Here is a 22,541-nt window from a genome sequence, read left to right as displayed (position 1 = left end):
TAGAAAAGAGAAAAAGAAATGATGAGGTGGTGCTGCTCCGAAGTGGCTCCAAGAATTAGCAGGCAACCAGAGATGACTTTTTCAATAACCACTAAAATTTGTCTCAGTTTTTGGAAGGGGAGAATAGCAATGCTGGTGGTAGAGCTTTTCGCCTCCAGGCAGCACACCATTCTACCATTCTGCATCATTGGTCCCATTTGTCTCTTGCCAAAAGGTGAAGTCTTACCATTTATGGTTTATGAACTCAAAGACAGTAGTTATTTTCCTGGGTCCCTGCATCCATTTGCAATTGAGTGAGCCAAGAGTAAAAGTCAGCAATGTGGGAGGTTTGAGAAGGTAACTGAAAAGGCAGAGAGACAAGATAGAGAAGGAAGGAAGGGCAACGTGTCATCTAGGACAGCCCAGAAAGTTTTTCCTTAGCAGGCAAAGAACTTGTTCTTTAATAACAAGCTGCTCTGTTGAACTGCTCTCTTGGGTTTGTTTTTGATTTTGTCATGAATGTGTTTTGTTAACTTTTTTAGTCTGTATGCATAGTCTTTTGTTATCTCCTTGGCTAGCAGTCTGTTTGTTACACTATGAGCTGAGCCCAGAAAAAGTTTTTTGTCAGGGAGCCATTCAGGAATTTCACTCTTGGTCTTCCAGGTCTGTCAGTCTCATCAAGGAACCTAACAGTGCTCTCAAGTGAGTACCCTTCTCCAAACTCATCCCCAAAGGAAAAATCTGAGGATTAGTGGTTCTACTGCAAGGGAATGTCATCCCTCAGTATGGGATGATCATTTTTTGTCTTTGAGCAGCAGGAGCAGGGGCACATCTTGGATGTGTCAGGGTCACCAGAGTGCATGGTTTTCCCTTCTTTCTCCTCATCCTTGGACCCTGAGTTAGTGTCTTGTTCAGAGCAGGAAGGGTTTGGAGCCTTAGGAGGGAGTGCAGGATGAGGCTTGGGTAGAGTCACCTCTCCGTTGGGGCTGTCAGCATCATGCCCTGAAGGCGCTTCCTGCTCAGTGGGTTCTCTGAGGTTTCTTTCAACTCGAGCTATCTTAGGGACCATGATTTCATGGGCCAGAACTTCTCAGTCTCTGCTTTGCTTCTGGTCCACACCTTTGGGGCCTGGGTTAGGGGAGTTTGGTTCGTCAGCATCAGCTAGCTGAGGGGTAAATTTTGGGTCAGCTGGGGCAGATTTCCCCTGCTCTTGGGGTTCAGCTCCAGCAGTAAGAATTGGGAATTGAGTGGTTTGTGTGGGTTGGACAAGAGTCCAGCTTTCTGGTGCCAGTAGCCACAGAAGAAGAAGCAGTGCACTATTCTGTTCTTCACCCTGGGTTTGTAGAAAAGCAAAGGTAGTACTTTTCACAAGGAGGAGTATCTCTAGTTGTCATTAAATAACACATGTTCAGTTGTTGTGGGACTGCTCCCCACAGAGATAATAGGAGCGGTCATCACATGCTCCACTGAGCTGCTGGGGTTGGGACTAACAAACAGCCATTTGTTGGTCCTAGCCCTGGGATCCTACTGCAGACAGTTCAAGAGTCTGGGGTAGGCTGGGATTGACAAATGCACCAGTACCATTTCAAGACTCTGGTGGGGTTTAGGACCAAGAAATAACTGTTTGTCAATAGAACTGTTAGCCTGAGCCCTGTCCAGATCATAGTAAGCATTGCCGTGCTACTACTCAGAGCAAGTTTACAAACTAGTCAGAGGGGACCAGCAGGCACTGGGGAAGTCCCTGTTCCCCCGAGTGCTACCAGGAGTGACTAGAAATAACAGTCACAAGCTGGCAGAGGGTAGATTCAGACTAGACATCAGGATACGCTACTTCACTGTCAGGGCCACTAGGATCTGGAACCAGCTTCCAAGTGAAGTGGTGCTAGCTTCTACCCTGGGGGTGTTTAAGAGGAGGCTAGATGAACACCTTGCTGGGGTCGTCTGACCCCAGTTCTCTTTCCTGCCATGGCAGGGGGTCGGACTTGATGATCTGCTCAGGTCCCTTCCGACCCTGCCCTACCAACTATGAAACTATAAGTTCTACCTCATATTAATGCTTAGTATGATCTAAATAAAACACATGCTATGTGTCCTGTGCAGCCAGACCTAAGAGGTCTGGAATACCCACCAGCTGCTTTTGTTCAAGGAGCCTGATTCTGCCACTGACTCAGGTTTGCCACGTTCTGAGCAGTGCTGTTAAAGTCAACTTGATTAAAGGTAGTAGAATTGGATTTATATTGTGTGCTATGTTTGGTGAGGAAAATAAGATCTGTATACAAGTGAATAATGATAATAATAATACTAATAAATAATGTTTGTTATGCAGATACCTAGGGACCAAGCAAGGATGCAGCTCCCTTGTGCTAGACACACGTAGTTTGCTCCTGACTTGCAGTGCAGTGTGCAAAAACCCAATGTGAACCTCTTGGAGGAGGGATCTCAGGCACTTCAGTGATGATCACAATCTAAGAGTCTAGGCTGGCAGATTCTAACAAGCATGGCTGTGGCTTGGAGCACTGAGTACTGGTGCTCGGTTTCAGCTCTTTGGACGTTATATGGAGGTATCTTGCTGGGGTGCAGCTATTACATTTTGCTGCTTCCTGACTGTTAACCATTAGTGCTATATAAATAATATCACATAACTAACAACACAGCTTCTGCAGAAGTGAGGATAATGGTCTTCTATGTGCCTGTCAAAATGAGCATGAGAGTTTTTATGAAGCCTCTCATGTGTAGAACAATTTGAACTTGTGTAGAAAAAATGCTTTGCTTAGGTCTTTTCTCCTTGGAGTTGAATAGGAATTTTACAAGCTGTACTGTTCTCTTTATACGGATATTTTTTCTCTATTATTCATCCCTTGTCACCCATTCCCATTCAGGCCTTACATTTTTTTCATGCTGTCTGAGTGAGTGTTATCCCTTCCTGTGCACAGAATCTTTAGTCTCAACTTTCACGCCTTGTTTAAACCCCACTTCTTCAGCAAACCTTCCACAAATGACTTTAACTGTATTTGTCCTGTTTTGGATATGCCATGTTCTCAGATTTAAAATATTGTTCTTTCAAGCTTTCCTCACGTGTATTTCATATCCTTGTTGATGTTGTTGCCCTTCTTTCTGCCTTTCTTAAATGCAGGATCATATATCAAGAAAAAGGGTAGGTTGCACTTATAAGACAAGGGGCTGTATTCTGCAAGTGATGACTTCAAATAGAACTGAAGTATTATGGTGGATAAACACCTGAGCTTGAATTTATAGTATGGGTCAGTGGCTAAGAGAGTTAACATATCTTTCAGTCATATAATGAAGAAGATATTAAGTAGGAGTAGGGAATAGGCAGTACCTCTGCATGGAGTATTAAGAGGAATACCATGTACAGTTCTGGTATCTATCCTTTAAAAAATGTTGAAAAATTGGAAAGCGTTCAGAAAAGTGACTGGAAGGCCTGTGTAAAAACACATGTGATTTTATTTATTTTATTCAAGAGAATTTTAAGAGCTCAGTTGATTGCATTCTACCAACACAGGAAGAAAACTTCTGGTAGAAAAAGGCACTTTAACTTAGCAAATAAAGACATTAGGAAATCCAAGAACTAGCAGCTGAAGCTAGGAAATTTAGATGACAAATAAAGTAGAATTTTTAAAAAGTAAATGCAATGAATCACTAAAACAACCTACCTAAGGATGAGGTGAATTATCTATCCCTGGAGTACTTTAAATCAGTCCTGAATGTCTTTATAAAAATTATGCTGTAACTCAAATAGAAGTTCTGGGCTTGATCCAGGAGTTCTGTGGGCCATGCTATATAGAATATCAGGTTGGATGGTCACAATTGTCTACTTCAGCTTTAAAATCTATGAATCTACCTACAGAGGCTCATTACCAGGGATCCTGGTTTTCTCTGATAAAAAAAAAATCCCAATTTTTGGATTTAAAACAGTAACCCAAAATCCACATTTACCCATGATTAAAACAAAACATCACTATATAGATGTGTGTATATGTATGTATGTATGTACATTTGTGTGTGTGTATATGTGTGTGTGCGTGTGTGTGTGTGGTGTTTCATTTTGATCAGAGAAAAATGTAGATTTTGGGTTACTTTTTTAAATCTGAAAATTGGGGATTTTTTTTTATCAGTAAAATAAAGGATCTCTGCTCATTACTGAAGTATCTCTACTCTTCTCCCACCCACCCCTCCCTGTCCTGCCCTCAGCTATTGTTGACTGGCTAATTAAGACTGGCTCGGGGAAGTTCTCAGTCTTGTACCAATGTTCTATGGAAGTCAGTGGAACAACGGCCTAATCTTAAGCAGATATGTAACAGTTCTTCCAGGAAGGAAGGCTTTTCTTCATCAGGACCTTCAGATGTAAGCTGGGAATGATGTCCCTCTTTGTTTATTCCTATAAAGTGTTATGCAAATCTTTATTAGTAGAAATAATAAAATTAGTCAAAAGGCTCAGTGCTATCATATCCTTGACAGATATCCCATGCCAATTTTTTTTTTGTTTGGAAAGGCATTGATGGGAAAGTGTAAGTGGCCCTCAAAACATAGTATGTGAGCGTATCTGACATCAGCTACTGGGGAGAGACAGTGTGGTCTAATGGCTCAAATTTGTGGCTGTTTGCCAGGAACTCCTAAAATCAAATCCTGGCTCTACTTCTGGGAGGGCTGCTGGAGTTTGGACAGATTGACAGAGGCATGAGTCAAAGCTTTAGCAGAGGGGTGGTTAAGATAATATCTGTTTGGGATGTATCAAATATGAGAGTAAGCAGATTTTAAGTTCTGAATGATATATGAGGCAAAATAGAGAGAGAGAGTTTGAGTGAAATACTGAGGTTGCTGTCAGTAAAGAAGAAAGTGGTATCTTCTCAGAAAAAAAAATTGGATTTTGACTGCGGTATAATTTCATATTAACACAGAGGTTTATACCTTTTCTTTGTCTCTTCTTGTCCTTCAGTCTCATCTTCTTCCACTGCCATGCCTCCTTTTTTGTACTGAATATTTCATTGCAGTCATATAAATTATGATGCTGAGCAGGCAGTTCAGAGAACTTTACTTCCAGAGCCAGGGATAAATCAAATGTAGGATTCATGTGACTGTGGTACAAAACATAGCTTTACTAAGACTCACTTCTGTGCTATCCCCATCTGGATAAAACGAGAGGAAGAAGTGCCATAATTCCATGGCACTTGCTGTGGTACTGTACTGCAGTACCCACAGGCATGACCACAGGCAAGCAGGTCTGCAAATGCACAAGCTTTTCCATTCTATTTTGGCCTATGTTGCTTATTTTTGATTGATGGAAACAGTCCCAGAGTTACAGTCTTGCAAGCTCCATTAATTATATCAATGTCTGATTGGTCTGGCACAGAATGCTTTAACAATGCACAGATTTCATCTCCAACAGTTCAGGTTTTAGAACTCCCTCGCTTCTTCAGAGCATCGTGCACTCTGCTGCTTTTTGTAGTATTTTCAACAGTCAACCTTTAATCTTCCCAAATCAGAGAGAAAACAAAGCACAAAAAGTGTAATATACAGAAAGAACAACAAAGCTGTCTTCACGTAAACTATAATAAAATGTTGCCTTATTAGGTGCCTGAATTCCAGCATCACTGTTTCCTGTGATGCTGGTTATCTGGAAAAGTTAAATATTTAGAATCTGTTTTACTTGAATAGTTCTGCCAAAAACAGCTCTTTGGATTTTCTCTCCTTGTCATAGAGGGCTTCAAACTAAACATGTGATTCTGAGGTCTGGGGTATTTGGTGGGGGGTGAGGGTAGGGAGATGAAAATATTTGTGGGAAATATGCTAAGCAAACACTTACAGAAACATAGCACTTTCTGAAATATGTTCTGTACCCTCCCACACCATGGATTATTAAGAAGAATTTATTTATGTCGGGCTTTTTCCATTGATATAAGTTATTTCCGTGGCTGCTTAAACACTTAAAAGTAATTATGCTCTGAGCGGTTAGTGTAATCATATGAAATACTGGGTTGTGAAAGATTAAGGATAGTAGTTATGCACCCTTTATAGCTCCAATTTTATTGATTCATGAAGCTGTTAACCTTGCCACTATGTCTAACCCAAGAAAACTTTGAAATATAGTTATGTCTATGCCAGGAGCCAGGTTTTCTGCTGGTGTGACTGGGTGCAGTTCCACTGTAGTCAGTGTACTTGTGTCTATTTATACCAGCAGAAAATGTGATCCACCTATCTTCAACAGCTTAGAGACCTGATATTTTTCAAAAAGGTGTGGGAGTTTTACTGATGCGCCATATTCAACATTACTCAGACAGCAAGGAATTATCCCTTTTGTTCATCAGAGTTGAAGGTGGGGCACATATTTTTTTTTCATGTTGCCCTTGTTTTTCTCCAAAGTTCAAAGGTAGAGCCAAGCCAAGGTTCTGGCTTTGCTCTAGAAACCAAAACATAAGTCGAGCCATTTAAGCTGACTATAAACACATAAAAAAATAATTGCATAAAATGATATTAAAAAGTTGCTGGAACGTAAAAGAAATAATCTTAGAATATTCTTGCTGGCTTTGCTCTTCTTTGGCTTATCCTCTCATTCCTGCACATGAAACTTGGCCAAGATCAGTCACTCATCTTTAATCTGAGTCCAGGTTGTATTGTTTTTCCTACCTCTACAATTAAGATCATTGACTTCTCATGGGCTAGATAATGCATTAGGTGAAATTCATCTCTGAGCAGAGCACAAGGTTTATGCACTATTTAATCTCAAACAAACCCTTAAAGTAGGATTTAATAAAGCTTAAACCATACACAGACCTTGTGCAGCCATCTGAACAAGGTGAAATTCAACCTATATATAGAATTCCATATTGGGGACAATGTCGTGCTTTGTGTGAAATTTCAGTGCCTCCTGGGTAAGGGCTGGGAAGCATTGTGCCTCAGAAGATATGTCTATGTGATATAATGCAGCTCTCTGAATGAGCTTGTTTGGATACCCCTGCATTTTGTCGTGTAGGGAATGGCAGTGGCTCTCAGAACTCATTGGTTGCATTGTGAAAGGAGGTAATCATTTGCAACATCTTCTGTTGTGCAATGTCTGATCCCTCTGAGTGAGGCCAAGGGAGAAGCCGTGGCTTCACCTACTTCCTGCCCCTTCTTGGCTGCTGTCTAGTAAGTTGAGCCCTACACAGGAACATGGAAGAGCAATGTGGAGGCAGTATAAAGGATAACCACCATTTCTGTGTAATCAATTAGCTGATACTGATTCAGTTTTATTCTTACCACTGGGATGTTTTTAAGATGATGGGTTCTGGGAATTTAGTGCAAGTCTGACAGCCCCAGAGACTGAATCACTCTTTTCCCATAGAGGATTTATAGTGCAAACTGTTGCAATACAAATTTCCCTGCTCTGACTTGCCAATATGGCTGATCCCCAAAATGCTGAGATCAAGGATGAAAGAGAAGTTGAGTCTTCATGGCCCATTTAATCTTGATTCTCTCTGATGAAGCTGCCAGCCAATGGTGCCAAATCAGTGCTGTTTCTCTAGTGCACATGCCATGTCTGCTATTAGCTAGTTGGGTCACAAGTCACCTGATGATTTTGTAAAGAGCTTTGAAAGCTGTAGTTTAGAGCTCTCATAAAAATGCAGAAGTATACTTTCAATTGAATATATATCTGTATTTTAAAATGTGTGGACCTCTGGACACATCACCAAACCCACCCTCAAAACATAGGGTGTGGTCCCTTCTAGGTCTTCTCCTGAAAGTACCCAGGGTTTGTATTCTCTAGGGACCTAAAGTACTCCCAAAGAGGAGTTATGAAATATAGCACTCAGAGCACCCACTCTGTGAGGGCTTTCAGCTGGGGAGCATGAGGCACTTCACTCAGAAAGTGTGGACAAGGTGCTAAGGTGGGCGCTGACAAGCCACTATCACTGGCACTGTATCAATGGAACTGAACAGTGGGAGTTGTCCTGCCTTCTACCTGTAAAACTCATAATAGAGAATTGCACTGCAAGCCCTCAGGCATGTCTACACGTGATGCTACATCACTATAGCAGCATACTACAGTGATGTAGCATCCACGCACGTGTACACGTGACCAGCAGCTACTTCACCGTAGCGACATGCTCCCCTGATTACAGTGCGTCACTACAGCAAAGCAGCTGTTAAAAATAACCGTGTGCTGAGCTTATGGTGCAGTACAGGCTGTTACTGTGTCCTTTTGGAAGTACTAAATCACGGCACAGTAACGATGTCACCAGAGCGACATGTAGACGCTCTCCTCTTTATCCTCCCAAGGGCTCATCTGGAAGTGGAGATGCTCCAGTTGGAGCAGGGGATTGGAATGTGTATGTCCTATGCTAGCACCAACTGAAGCTCTTTAACTCACTCACTTGACAGCCCAGCCTTTGTCACAAAGTGCTAAACTGATACTAAAAATGTCCTGAAATTAAAAAAAAAAAAAGTACACTGGGCGGATCTACATGTGTTGCTATGATGATATTGATAGTGCACCATTACTTCCAAAACGAAGTACTAAAACATAGCACAGTAACAGCCTGTACTGCACTGTACGTGCAGCGCATGGTTATTTTTATCAGCTACTTTGCTGTAGCAGCGCTCTGTATCTGGGGAGCACATTGCTATGGCTAAGTAACTGCTGGTCACATGTAGATGCCCATGGACGATATATCTCCATAACACATTCCTACAGTGGGATAGCATCATGTGTAGATGCACCCACGGTGATTAATTGATTAGTGTTTTAGTCCTGTCTCACAGGCTGAATCAGTAACTGGCCACCTGAAAGTGTTGTCTCAAAAGTATTTGGAAAGTTGCTAGTGGTTAAAAGTGTAAATGAAAACCACCTTGGGTTAGAGTTAATCAAGAAGGCTAGAAAAAACAGGATGGTGCCAGAAATGTGGCTCAGTGGCAGGAATGTGGGCCTATAGTTACATAATGCTTCTGGCTACCTTGGAAATTTCAAACAACTTTTTGCCTAAAGTTAGGCACCAAAATCTATTGGCAGAAACTAAAGTAAGTGACCTGTTCCTACAAAGGCTGAGCAGAAACAACTCCTGTTGTGTTGAATGGAAGTCCTGGTAGTTTAGCATTCCTGTAAGTTGGTTCAGGTACTTCAGTACCTAAATATGGATTTGGATACTCAATTTTGAACATTCTGGCTTTAGTTTTTAATAGAGCTACTTGAGTATATTCTTGCCACCTGCTCACCTGGCAAAAAATTCCATTTTCACAGCTTTATGGAAAAAGTGAAACATTTATTTTCACCTCAAGTATTTCTTGAAAATTGAAGATGTTTTCCACTGGCAGAAAAATCCAGTGATTTCTGGTCAGTGTACGTGCAAAGCAAAAATGGCAGCTTTGCATAGTTCTAGTTAAGGAATGAGCTTTTAGGTTACTTTGGGCAACTGACCAACTGTTAGCTATTGTGTTTGGAAAGTTAATCATTTTCATTTGTTCTAAAGTTTGGGGTCATCTTTCAATTTTAAAGATGTGGAACAAATTAGATTGGCAAACTTTATGCAGTTATATCAAACAAGGAATAGAAGCTATCCTTGTTTTCTGTTCAATGGGTAAATGGCTTTCTCTGAATCAGGCAAATATTATATCCATTGATATAACGATACAATTATATCCATACAAATGAGAGGGGTAGACTGACTTTTGCTCAGTAACTTTCCATACATTTAGGAAATCTAGGTGCCCAGGAACATAAGAATTTAATTCTAGTCTGTCTTATTCTTTACCTGATTCTGGAAAGCCATGGGTTTCCTTATTTCCTACTGAGTGAAGGTGGCTGAGGATGTTCATTTCCCCACAGGAGTAACTCCTTGAGAAGAATTTTTTTTAAAATCTATCCTGGATGGGTGTTAAGCCTGATGTAATTTTATTGATCACGAGCCTAGCATCATTTGTTACTATCATTAAACTTGTATAGCAGTAGCTATGTATAGCAATGGCTTCATTATACTGGCTCTTGTGTAGTTAGTTGTTGGCCCCAAAAATTTATATTTTGGCACTTACATCCAGTCAAAGTATATTGCACTTTGGAATCACCTATATAGAAACTATAAGGGAGCTTAAGTACAAAACACAGTCACATTGCATTGCTATTACAGGCTTCAGTGCCTAGATGTTAAGCTTGGAAAATCTAACTGTAAGTGCCTCCAAGACTAAACTGGATCTGGCCCATAATTTTTAGATACATTTCTTAACCTCTTTGATCTAGAAATGGAGCTGGAAAGAAAGCACAAAAAACAGGGGTTTTGCATGAAAGTTCTGTCTAGCTTGGAAATGCTATAGTTTAAGCTTTTCTCACAGTATTTCTAGTATTTCTTGGGTTTCCTAATGAACATAAGAATTACAGTGATTTGTGAAAAAGTAATAATAGTAATCCCTCATTCAGTTAGGTGAACTCTTTAAATTTCTGTAGAGGTATGGGCTTAAATTTAAGGCAAAGGACATGTTTGCTTAGTCAAAGCTTTGTCTATAGGCAGTAGAGTGATTCATACAATGTGAAAATTTTGATTTGACCATCTAATGTGTTCAGCCCACAAAGGTAACTGGAGACAAACATAGTTTGTATAGGATGGTACATTGCGGTTGTGATCATTCTACTGCCAACTAGAGGTAAATGTGGGTTATGAGTATCCTATTTCTAGCCCATTGTTTGTATGGGCTCAGTGCATTTCCAGATGATCAGCCTGTATGTTCTGCAGTATCATTGCATATGAAACCACAGAGATAAATGACAACATCTGTAAGTAATTTAGTTTGCTTCATTCATTGGGGTGAAGAAGTACATAAATTTATCTTCAGGGCTGTGTTGAAGCCACGAGCTTTGTGTTTGGCCACAAGCATGCACCCACACTCCAGCAGTGCAAATAGTGATGAACTGTACAGTGGGAATTCTCTGAAAAGACATGCACACATACACAAAAGATCCTTTAATAATTGGGTCCCACAAATTTTCATGAACAGTAAACAGTCTGGGTGTGACCAACTTTTGCCAAGCCAGTAGAATCCTATTGCTGATGCATATCTGAATGTGATTTAAATTAAAACATGTGGTGCCATCTGGGTATTGACACTATAATTTAGTCTTTGGATTTGGTCATCAATCAGATACTGCAACTGAGTCTGATTATTTATTAATTTTACCTTTTCCTCCCCTTTATATTTGAACAAAATAACATATCCATCACAGCTGGCATTTGATCCATAAACAAATACAGGGCAACCTGGATACAAACATGCATTCATATAATTTTATTTACTTAAGCCTGGATTCAATATCCAGGGAAGTTAACAGAAACTTCTCCATTGCTTTCTGTGGGTAGTAGATTGGGCCCAGGAGTAATCACCATTCACCTTGGAATCTGAGGCTTGAAAGCATTCTCAGTAGGAACTACTTACATTAGCACAGTTCTTCATACATGGATTTGCAGCACTGTGTTGTGCTGAGAATCATGGGATGAAGTTGTGTTTTATGTGGGCAGAAGAGTCCCTGCAAAAGCAAAAGAATTAAAGCCATAGTTCTTATAGAGGAGATAGAGAAGAATGTCCATACCCTGTATAAACGTAGCAAGCAGAAAGTTTTCCCTGGATAAAAAAGACAAAAAGTTATAGACAAAAAGCTGGCTGAAGAATTATAACTCCCCCCATACCAGCTTCCCAGTCTCCCTCTTACAGGCTTGTCAGAGAAAAGAAAGGATATGCTGTGGGCAAACTGGGGACAAGGAAGAGGTCTGGGATAATGGTGATATTTTCATCCTTAGTTGGTATGGGATCATTCAGGCTAGGGACAGACATTCAAAAAAGCCTGAGCCTGAATTGATTCAATCATTGCAGGTTAATCTAACTGGGCTAGGCTGAACCAGTTTGTAACCATACAGACATCGCCTCTCAACTGAAGAAATGTAGGCACATGCCTACAGTGGCTCAGGCTAGAAGCTGGGGTACACTAGAGGAGTCTTCCCTTCCCTTGTACTGTGCTGAGCTGAGGGGGGCATGGCCAGACCCCGGCAGGATGCTTTGATTAGGGAGGAGTTCCCCCCCACCTTCTGACCAGCCCAGCAAGGAATTGATAACACAGTATTTATCACCCCTAATTCAATGTTTATCACCCTATTAAGAAAATAACAGAGGGACATTACCAGCTATCTGTTGATTCTGCCTTTGTCCTGTCTGCCACAGCAGGGACTGTAGCCCGCATGTGGTTTGCTAGCTAATGTTGAGAGGAGTCTATGTAAGGCAGAGAGGATGTGAAAATAATCCCTTAGGAGGGAGTGGGGTGGGAGGGCAGGGGGAAGCCTGGCAGGTGCCTGCAATCTCTGCTGAGCTCCAGCCAGGGCACAGAGGGGAAGGACAAGCTCTGCTGTGAAACAGAAAGCCCCACCCAGCCCAGAGAGCATGCTGGGATGCTGGGGGAGTCTGGTTTAATTTAAACTGGCAAAGGGTCTGGGACAGATATTAAATAAACTGGTTTGACCCAAATCAGTTAAGTCTGATACTATGCTCAAACAGATTTATCTCAAACCAGCTTCAGCCATTTTCAAATTGGTTTGTGTGAACGGAACATCTGTTCTGTTATAGGTTTAAACCAGTTTCTGATCACTTAAACCAGTTTATGTGTAATGTCTGTCCCTAGCCTCAGGAACCCAGTTCTCTAAGCTATGGCAGTTCCTCAACTATGCTATCATTTGCCAAGACCAAGGGGCATGGGCTTTAGGATATGCACATGACACAACAGCAACATGTGACTCTCCTCCCCACCTTGAAGAGAGATGTTTGCTGCAAGCAGGAATAAGAATCAAGGCAATTATACTACAGGAACAAGTCCCTTTTTATCTCGCAAATCAATAATCCAGTCAATGTTGATTTCTCCTGAAGAGAGGAGTATGGCTTCTGTATAAAATATAGCAACTTCCAATTACCTTACTGAACTGAACATATTGATGAAGGATGGAAATGAGATTTGAGTATAAAACACAAATAGGAATTCATTTTGTGAAAAAACACAGTAAATTCATAATAACAATACACTATAATATAACATTGCTATGTATGTTGAGATGTTGGTTCAGGGAAGGTAAATTATTATTCTTGTCCCAGTCAGAGCTGACTGCAAGAGTGTTTGCACCGGTGTAACTGAGACAGCTTCACTTGCTGTACTCAAGGCTTTAAAAAACACAACAGATATGCTGAAAATATTCACATGAAATTTGGTTTAGTGAACTCAAATACCTTGATTATTCTAATGTCCTTTGATTACCAGAATATATTTGGCCTGCAGTTTGAGTCTTTGTAGACTGAAATTCTGGGCTGAAAAATATAAGACATCTCCACAGAAGTACAAGAAAACTGCAGAATTAACTTCCTTGAATGCTACACATTCTAATAGTGCAGTCCTCTAAAGTAGTTAGCATGTATCACTTTTCAGGTTATTTTTATTCATAGGTTTCTTGTTACTGGCTTTCTGTAGAGGACATTGAGCTTCAAGGCCCAATAAAAGATCCCTTTGCTTTAGAAACCAGCCTTGTCTAAGTGTCTTTTCATGGTCCATTACGGTAATGAGAAAAGGAGGGAGGAGGGACCAGCTGATAATAGACTTTTTTGGGGTGGATACTGTTTATCATGTACGTGGTATGGGAGGAGAGGAAATCAAGAGGAAATGTCTATGCAGTGGTAGGAAATGTTAAAGTAGCATGTAGGCACCTTTGTAATTTGCTGCAGATTTGGCAACAAGTTTCTGCAGGACACAAAATTTTAGGCACATGTGTGTTCAGTGAACCCCCAATGAACAAATTAAGTTATGTTTATTTATAATTATTAGAACTCCATGTTCTGGGAGAAAATTCTGATAAGATATGGCTCATCTCCCACGAGAGCTTCTCAAATGATGGATGGAAGTATCCTGTGTTGCAAAAGAAACGTGTTGTTTGATGGTTAATCCTAAATAATGTAGTGATGTGTGCAGTAGAAATACCAGAGGGGCAGACAGATAAGCAGTTTCTCTGAGGTTGCTTCTCAGAAACCACATGAGTCTCTTCCAGTTTTAGGATCTGATCCTCCAGACCTTTACTGGCATAAATAATGCTTACTTTGAAGAAATAGCCTAAGTGACTTCAAAATCACTACTTGTATAAGTAAAGATTTTGCAGGGTCACACCCTAACACCAGAGATGTTGCCTATTATGTTGGCTGAATTCAGCTGATTACTGTCTGATTTTGTGTTTTTAAATGAATAATTAGCAAAAATAATTGACTGCAAACTTTATCCTAAACATGAACCAAATCCTCACAGCTTGTCCCTGGTTGAAATATCCTACAAACACAGAAGATGAGGCATTCTGACTTAGACACTTCCCATGAACTATATTTAATAATAAAAGAAAAACAAATACAGGTAGCTATTAATAGTAAAGGAAGAAGAAAACAATGGAAAGATCAAATAGAAAAAAATGAGAATACCATATATTACATTTTAATGCAAATTTTAAAAATTAAATGTGGACAAAGTACAGGATTTTAACTTCACCATTTGGAAGTTATTTAAGCTTATCTAAACTAACTGAGGAATCAAAGAATGATGCAAGGCTTTTTTAAGGACATTAGGCAATAGCAGCAAAATATACTTATTTCTTTACACAAGAAATATGGGTGCAGAATTGCTAATGCTTATGAATGTGGACAGAGTGATGGCTATGAGCAGAAATTCAGTGAAATGTTTATTAACCTGCATCCATGTTGCCCACTTAGCTAAAATGGGGTCATCCGACATAGTTTCAAACACAATAGTCTTTCTCTTGAGGGGGCTTTTGAATCAAGTTAAATTAATTTGATCAAACTAACATGGATAATATACGTTATTTTGCCCATCAAGACAACACCTAAAAGAATAAAACTAAAGTACAGTAGCATAAACACCTTCTCTGAAAGGTGGATAAAACATTAGTACATTTTCCCCCCAAATGAAACACTGTTGCAGGAATGTATTCCATTAAAATGTGCATCATACTCTAAGGGAACCTATACACGTGACAGACCAACTCCACTCCAACATGTGCCAATTAGCACACATTGGGGCAGACTTGATTAACTGAGCCTGCTGTGAGTCTTCTGGAGAATGCTATTTAGTGTGCTCCAGTAGCCTGCACATCATAGGTATTTAGCATCCCTGCACTTGAAAATGGCGGCGGAGGTGCTTTACTAAAGCTTGTTGAACAAGCTTCAGTCAAAGTGCCCCCACCAACATAGGGGGCATTAAATTAGAGTAGTCCTTAGAGCTGCGGACTGCACCTTCCCCCCCTCCCCACGTGTATAGGCACCCTAATGTTTTAGATATTTATTCAGTTTTTACTGTAGTGAGAACTCTTTTTGAGCCATTCACTTTATGACTTACTGGGTGCATCTACATGAGATGCTGACTGTGCAGTAACCCAGTACTACTGTGCAGTAGCATCGTGTGGCAAAAACCATGACACAACACTACTGTGCAGTAGTAAGTCATTCACTGGAAATACTGCACAGTAACTCTGGTTACTGCTCATTTATTTAGTACTTGTTTACACAAGTACTAAATAAATGCGTAGTAATGACTGCTCAGTAGCGTCTTGTGTAAACAGTTTCTGGGATCCATCTGTCAAAGTGACAAATCCTGGTGGTTGTCTACTTTTTTGGATAAACTATCAGGAACTAAGCTGTTGACATTGCCACTGATTCAGTTAGTAAACTCAAGTTTGTAGACCAATTATGTGATAAGAGCTTTTACTATCTTTTGGAGTGGAGTGGAATCCTCTGGATCTGCCTGCTCTAACTATGATTGTAACTGAAGAGTGAATTTGGAAGGAAAATGAAAACCACTCTCACAGAGAAGGTTACATGGAGGACTAAAAGAATGGTCTGGGGGAATGAGGCAATAAATAAAAACTTCACAGCACCATTGATTTAATTTCTGCAAAGCCACTGTTGAGTATGGGAGAGAAGAGAAGGGAAGGCAAACTAGGAGGAAATAATGTTGGCAGCCAGTTCCCTTGATCTATCAAAGCTGCTCAGGCAATAATGCTAGACTAAAAAAAAATCTCACTGTGGGATAGTCACTCCCCAAATTGCTTGATGGTTTTGATGAGTCTGAGCATGACTGACCTTAGTACAAAGAGAGGAAATACTAATGTTTCCAGCACTTTGGGGACAGAAAACAAATTCATTCTGTGCAGTTGATTTGCAGTCTGGTCTCATTGTTTATGAGAAACAGAACTGATACCCCCAGATCCTCCTTTCATCTAATGTTCCTATTATATTTCAGCTTGTCCACCAAATCCTTCAGGGATGACTATTAATTCTTCGTCTTCCAACCGTCTCTCATCTTTATGTTTTTCAGATGATTAATAGATTTAGGAGTGGAAAATTCCTCATGGGACAGTTATTCCAGCCCTTAACCAGGTGCAGGCATTCTAATGTATTTATTTAATGCACCCATCTTTCAAATTCCCTGTTATTGCAGGGCCCTATTGAAACACAAAGGTGGTTGACCAGCCTCTCTTGCTCCCTTCCTTTGGTTCACACTGAGTTAATTTTCACTTGGTTATTAAGTACTTTCTGGCTGTGGTGTATGAGAAGGGCTGGAGTGGATGTGTTTGTGGACCCATTTGGGGAAAGGCTGAATACAAGGGATCTCCTGGGTCATCAAATCCAATCTCATAAAACTGCAGAGGACTAGATTTGATGTCACAGCAAGCCCCCTTCTGTCCTATATTCCTGTAATCATGCCTTTAATGACCAGGTAATTCCATTGCCAGAGTCTTCTCACTGGCAGGAATCATCTCTGAACACCCAACATGAATTCTACATTTCCTTTCCTCAGATTACTGCTCCTTGTCATTTCCTGTGTTTGAATACCCAGCTTTCCTACCCCCCTACTTTTTGTTATGGTTTTTGAAGGAAATTTATACTGTTCTGTTCCTTCCTTTCTTGTCTCTCTTCCAAGGAAAAGATAATTGTTCCCTCATCTGCCCCTTTATAGGAAGTGTCTATTTCTTCAAGACACATTATAGCTTTTTTGGCATCTCTGCTGTTCCTTAACCTTAACTCCTGCTCAGTGCAAAGGTGCCAGAATGCTGACTTAAACGGCTAGTTGGGATATCTCCTGGGCAATATGCCATTGACAGCAAAAAGGCAGCGATGCTAATTTTGAACACCTGCTTCTGAACTTCAGGATGCAGTGTCATGTTAGGGATGAGAGGTGGTATGCCAGAGTACATGGCATTCAAGTAGTCTTATATCAATGGTGCATAGAGGGCCATTTCAGCCAGTAGAAGTTGAAGCAACCATGGAATTGCTTTGCTTGGAGCTGAAACAGCCTGTGTTTTCTACCTGGGGCTAGTGATGGAATCACTGCTCAGCTCTCAGCCCACTCCCCCATTACACCAAGCTGGCTCCGCATTCATCTCAGGGGTACTCTAGGTTGTGTTCTGAATAAGTTGAGATTATTTAAAGGTATTACTCTTCTGGTTTTAAATGAAAGTAGAAGGCAGGCTAGCATATTAGAGAGTAACTGGTTCAGTGAAGCACAAGCTTTCATAGGCAACTGCCTACTTTGTCAGATGCTGTCAATGAGCTTGCAGGAAATCATCCTTAAATGAGATATATGTATAGATTCTGCTATTTGTTACACTGGTAAAAATGAAAAGAAGATGATGGAATCATTCCATACTTACAGTGGTACAAGTGAAGGAAGAATTTAGCTTGCTATTTATGAGGGGGTGTTTTTGCTTTTCCTGACTGCAGCAACCTCAACCTCTTTTCTTCTTTTTACATTATCATAAGAAGTGTTTAAAACATGTAGACAGAAGTGATGACCCAGCAATGTTTCTTCCAGCAGAGCACCATCTTGTAAGGCAATAATCATCATGGTTGAGATTCATTCAGGAAAAGCCTCATTGTGATTTCTCCAAGGCATATGCCAGTAACAAATTTCAAGTCAGTGAAACAGTAGCTAGTTCAATAAACATTCTAAAAGTGGAAGTTATTACCTACGGAGACATTTTTAAACAGAACATCTCTATCCGCATTATGCAGATGCTCTAATTATAGCGTGTAATTTGGATTTCATTGCTTTTAAAACTATTTAATATCATATTATGCTGATGCTTACACCTAGTGAAGGGCATGCTAAATTAATCAGAGCATCAGGAGACTCCTGCCCTCCTGTTCCCATGCCATAGACAGCAAAAGGGGCACCAAAGGGTCTTAACCATAGGACTGAAAAAAATATCAGTGGTCTATAATCAAGTCATCAGATTTAAACTTTCCCATTTACTGGAAATGGAGCTCACTGTTTTTGGAATGTGGCCATCTCACAGCAGTATTTGCCTGTTGTTTTGAGTATGAAGGTGAGGTATAAACAGCATTTGCTGGCTTTTTTGCTGTGACAAAGTCTTCTTTGATAGTGTCTGGTCACTTTCCTCTGAGTACTGATAGTCAGTAAGCATTCTGAGCCAGAGGTATCAACTTTCTGCTGGATTATGCCTCCAGTTTGTGCAGTGTTTTATCCCCGCAGTGGCTAAAACTCCATGAGATTAGGCTGCAGCTGTAACTCATTGTAATTAGGCTCAATAATCTAGTCAAGAATGTAATGGTACCTGCACCAGGCTAAATGGTCAGCTTCAGATGGTAAAATTTGTCCTAGACTGAGAAAAAGAGAAGTGTTCCCCATTCTTTTAACGTACTAGGAAAATGGGGGGGAAATGACTTACGATGATATTTTGGGGTCACCTATAATAGTGATGGCATCTTTCACTGGGCAGGATAATGAGTTAGGTTCACATTCTGAGAAGCTTAAATACAGTTACCTTGTCAGGAAGTCCTATGTATGCTGTGCTCTTGCTAAATATTATTAGCATTTTGGCTTTTTCAATATGTTTACTTAAGCATTTCATTTTTGTGTATTGAATTAAGCCCTGACCAACATAGAGCTAATACTTTTGTTAAATCTTTAAAGTTTGTGGGATCTAGGCCTTCAAACACAGTGCAACTTTTAAATTCCTAGAGAATGGAATGATCCAGGGTACTAGCAATAAGCTATTGCATTGTCTTTGTTGTCATTGCCACTCTGAATCCAGTCCAAAATGGTATTGATGAAAAATCATTAACATCAAGTTCCTCTGTCGTGGCCAAAATAAAATCAATGGGTGATCTCCGCCCAGTTCATAATGACCAGCTTCCCATGAACCACATCTATCTTTGGTCTTTTGGTTCAGAGTTTCAGTAGAAAGGCCAAGGACTGTGAGGACATAAAGAATAAGCTGTGTTCGTACTCTGGTACGTGTTGCCTCTAAGGAAAACTAAAGCTAGGTGGGGCAGTGAGGGAGACTTGCATTACTTCTCTTCTTTCAGTATATAGATGAGGGTGTTTGATCTCCAATGCAATTAATACACTACTTTTCACCAATGCCAAAGTCACAAAAGAAATAAAGTCTGCACTGTATTTCAATGTTTTCTTCCAGTCCTTAGCTGAAACTGGAATAAAATGTCCTAAAAAAGTTAAGGATTAGTTGTCTTGAAATGTTTTTAATTAGATTCTGATTCATTGCCTATGGATCCAGAGAAACAATTCTACCAACACTAAACCATTTAAAAGTGCAAAAAAAAAAAAAAGGGACAGGGGAATCCGTGACTGGTGCAAACCTGTAACAGGGCTTAACATGGGGAGAGAGATGGAAGAAGAAAGGTGGAACACATAATGTAAACCCAGGCTAAAGAGATTTGAGCCCAGTAAGTGCAAAGTAATACTGCAATGTATCTCATTAAAGACAGTCTTTAATTACAACAGGATATAGCTAGGGTGTTATCTTACTTTCATTCAGTTGATTCAGAAGATACTTCCCAAATATTTGTCAACATTTTGTTTCCTCTCCTCTCTCTCCAAAAGCCTCATCCTGTGATCAAGAGCTTCAGTCAGCACTGGAGGAAGCTAAACAACCCCAGAAAGACAATGTGTTTATTCCAGAGTGTGCCCAGGGTGGCCTTTACAAGCCTGTACAATGTCATCCTTCCACGGGATATTGCTGGTGTGTTCTTGTGGACACAGGGCGTCCTATCCCTGGTACATCAACAAGGTAGGTAAATAGGGGCTGCCATTTTTTTTTAAAGTTGGTGTATATGAGACTTAGTTTCTTTGCCAATAAAAGCAGGCTGATGCATGCCAGTGGGGGATGTTGACTGTGGACTGTGAAAAATAATTAAATCATCTCTGAGAGAGATTAGACATGAAGACTTTACATACTATGAGCCATGTGGGCATCTCCAGTCCTCCTTTCTCCTGCTTTTCTCTTATTTCATACTGAGAAGCTATGGGGTAGAAGTTAGGAATCGGTCAGCACAGAAGAAGTCCTGTGCCCCTACAGCATTGTATATGAAAGGACCAGTCAACATTGTCCATGTAAGAAACACAGCCCAACCTCAGAAATGTTCAGTTGGGGTTTTTTTCCAGCAACCTCCTAAGCCATTTTTATATGACTGACTTCTATGGAACAATTCCCTTGGAACCCATAGAAAGAGAAGATGTCATTTTAGTGTGTTATTAATAGAAGTCTTCAGTTCACTCATCGCAGCTGAGCCGGATACATGGTAAAGCATCCCGAGCCACATCGAGTATGCATGCAAGGCAAATATCAGATTCCAAAGCATGTTATTTAGGCCAGTTATTGAGGTTTGGCTCCTGAAAGAACACTCTAGAAGCTCATGCAAACAGCTTGATGTCAGCATAAATCTTTTCATAGTTCAGTCAAACATTATTTTGACCCTAATGTTATATTTGGGGAGATAAACAGTTAAGAAGCACAGTGCTGTGCGTTGCATTCCTGGGAGCAATCTGTGCATATTCTTTGATTGCAATAAACTCTCAGTAAAGCAGCATTGTTTGGATGGTGGTTCATTCAATAGGCAGGACCCTGCACAGTACAGGCTCTTAGTCTATGTGGGAATGGATCAGTCACTGGCAATCTCTTGTTTCTCATCTCTAGCATACTAATGTCTTTGAAATGTCAAACCAAAATACCATAAGACTGGTTCTGAAATTGTGATATCAGCACTTATGTTGTAAACAAATATTCTTTTTTGAAGCTTAGCAGTAACCCTGCTACTGCTCTCTCTTTTCTCCATCTTACCTTTTTCATTGTTTCTTTCTCTTCATGGAAGTCCTTTTGCCTTTAACAATTCTCTATTTCTGGGTGCCATTGCTCATTTATTTATTAAGCTTTGGGGCTAATATAGGTTTTTTTGGCGTATCTTATATTCTCTGTGCCTTTCACATGACCTTAGATTCTGCTTCCTTTGGTCAGAAGCTGAAGTTTCTTCTACACAGCTTCATCTTGGATTAGCCAAGCCTGAGAATCTTTTGGGTAAAGCTTCTCTTATGTACAGTAGCCTTTAAAATTTATTCATATTGCTTTTAAATTTTAAATCCATTTTATTCTATATTTATAAAATAAAAATATAGATAAAATGAATGAAGGGTGTATGCACGTCACCTTCTCCCCATTTGATTGGCCTGCCATTTGAAGCCAAGAAAAAGTTGTATGTCAGAGACTGTATTCTAAAAGACAGACATTGCTGTTGAAATAGGAAAAAAAAATGGTTGAATGGTTGAATAAAGGAAATGAAAGTCAACAATTCCCAAGAAATATCATTAATAACAGTCATATCCATAGATATCCAAATAAGGTCAAATATATCCTAACTTTTAGATTTTGTAAAATGCTGAGTTTTACAAAAATTAAAACCCATGGGAATATCTCTTTTATTAAGAAGAAGAAGAAGAAACCTAGTGTAATACATCAGACATTCCCAGAAAGTGCTTATCATTCAAATGCTTAAAAATTGTGTTAACCAATGGAAACGTGGAATGAAAAAAAAAAAAGACTGTAAGCAAATGTACAAATTACTATCTTCTTATATTTTCTTACATGAAGGGAAAGTCATATGAAACAAAATAGGTATCATTAATAGTGAAGGATGAGGCTTTGATCCTACAAACAGTTAAGTGTTTAAGGGCATTTGTAGATGACACATTAACGCGGGTTAAATGCCCTTTTGCACTGTTTTAATGGTGTTGCTGTTTGCACGAGAGTGCAGAGGAGCACCATGCGCATGATCAGAGGACAAGAGAACAGGCCTCATGAAGAGAAGGTGTGAGCCATGGGACTTTTCAGCTTGGAAAAGTGCAGGCTCAGGGGTGACCTGGTGGCAGCCTATAAGTACATAAGGGGTGTACATCAGGATCTGGGGGAATGCCTATTCACCACAGCACCCCAGGGGATGACAAGGTCCAATGGTCACAAACTCCTCCAAGACTGTTTTAGGCTGGACATAAGGAAAAACTTCTTTACTGTCCAAGCCCCCAAGGCCTGGAATAGACTCCCTCCAGAGGTGGTTCAAGCATCTACTCCAGACTCCTATAAGAAGTGTTTGGATGCTTATCTTGCTGAGATCCTTTGACCCTAGCTGACTTCCTATCCTTAGGGCATGGGGTAACTATATATATATATTCCCCCCCCCCCCCC

General features: G+C 40.2%; 1 protein-coding gene across 1 annotated transcript in view; it reads left to right on the top strand.

The window, feature by feature from the left end:
- The window catches only part of SMOC2 (SPARC related modular calcium binding 2), a 269,488-nt gene that overhangs the window by 185,990 nt on the left and 60,957 nt on the right, over positions 1–22,541 (top strand). The window contains exon 8 of the mRNA XM_019527349.1: positions 19,910–20,096. Coding sequence (XP_019382894.1) covers positions 19,910–20,096 — 187 coding nt within the window. The remainder of the gene's footprint in view (positions 1–19,909; positions 20,097–22,541) is intronic.

Source organism: Gavialis gangeticus, unplaced genomic scaffold (assembly GCF_001723915.1).
Source record: "Gavialis gangeticus isolate Ggan-Ray unplaced genomic scaffold, GavGan_comp1, whole genome shotgun sequence".
NCBI lineage: Eukaryota > Metazoa > Chordata > Crocodylia > Gavialidae > Gavialis > Gavialis gangeticus.
The sequence above is the reverse complement of the archived record's forward strand: the minus strand, read 5'-3'. Positions and strand labels throughout refer to the sequence as shown.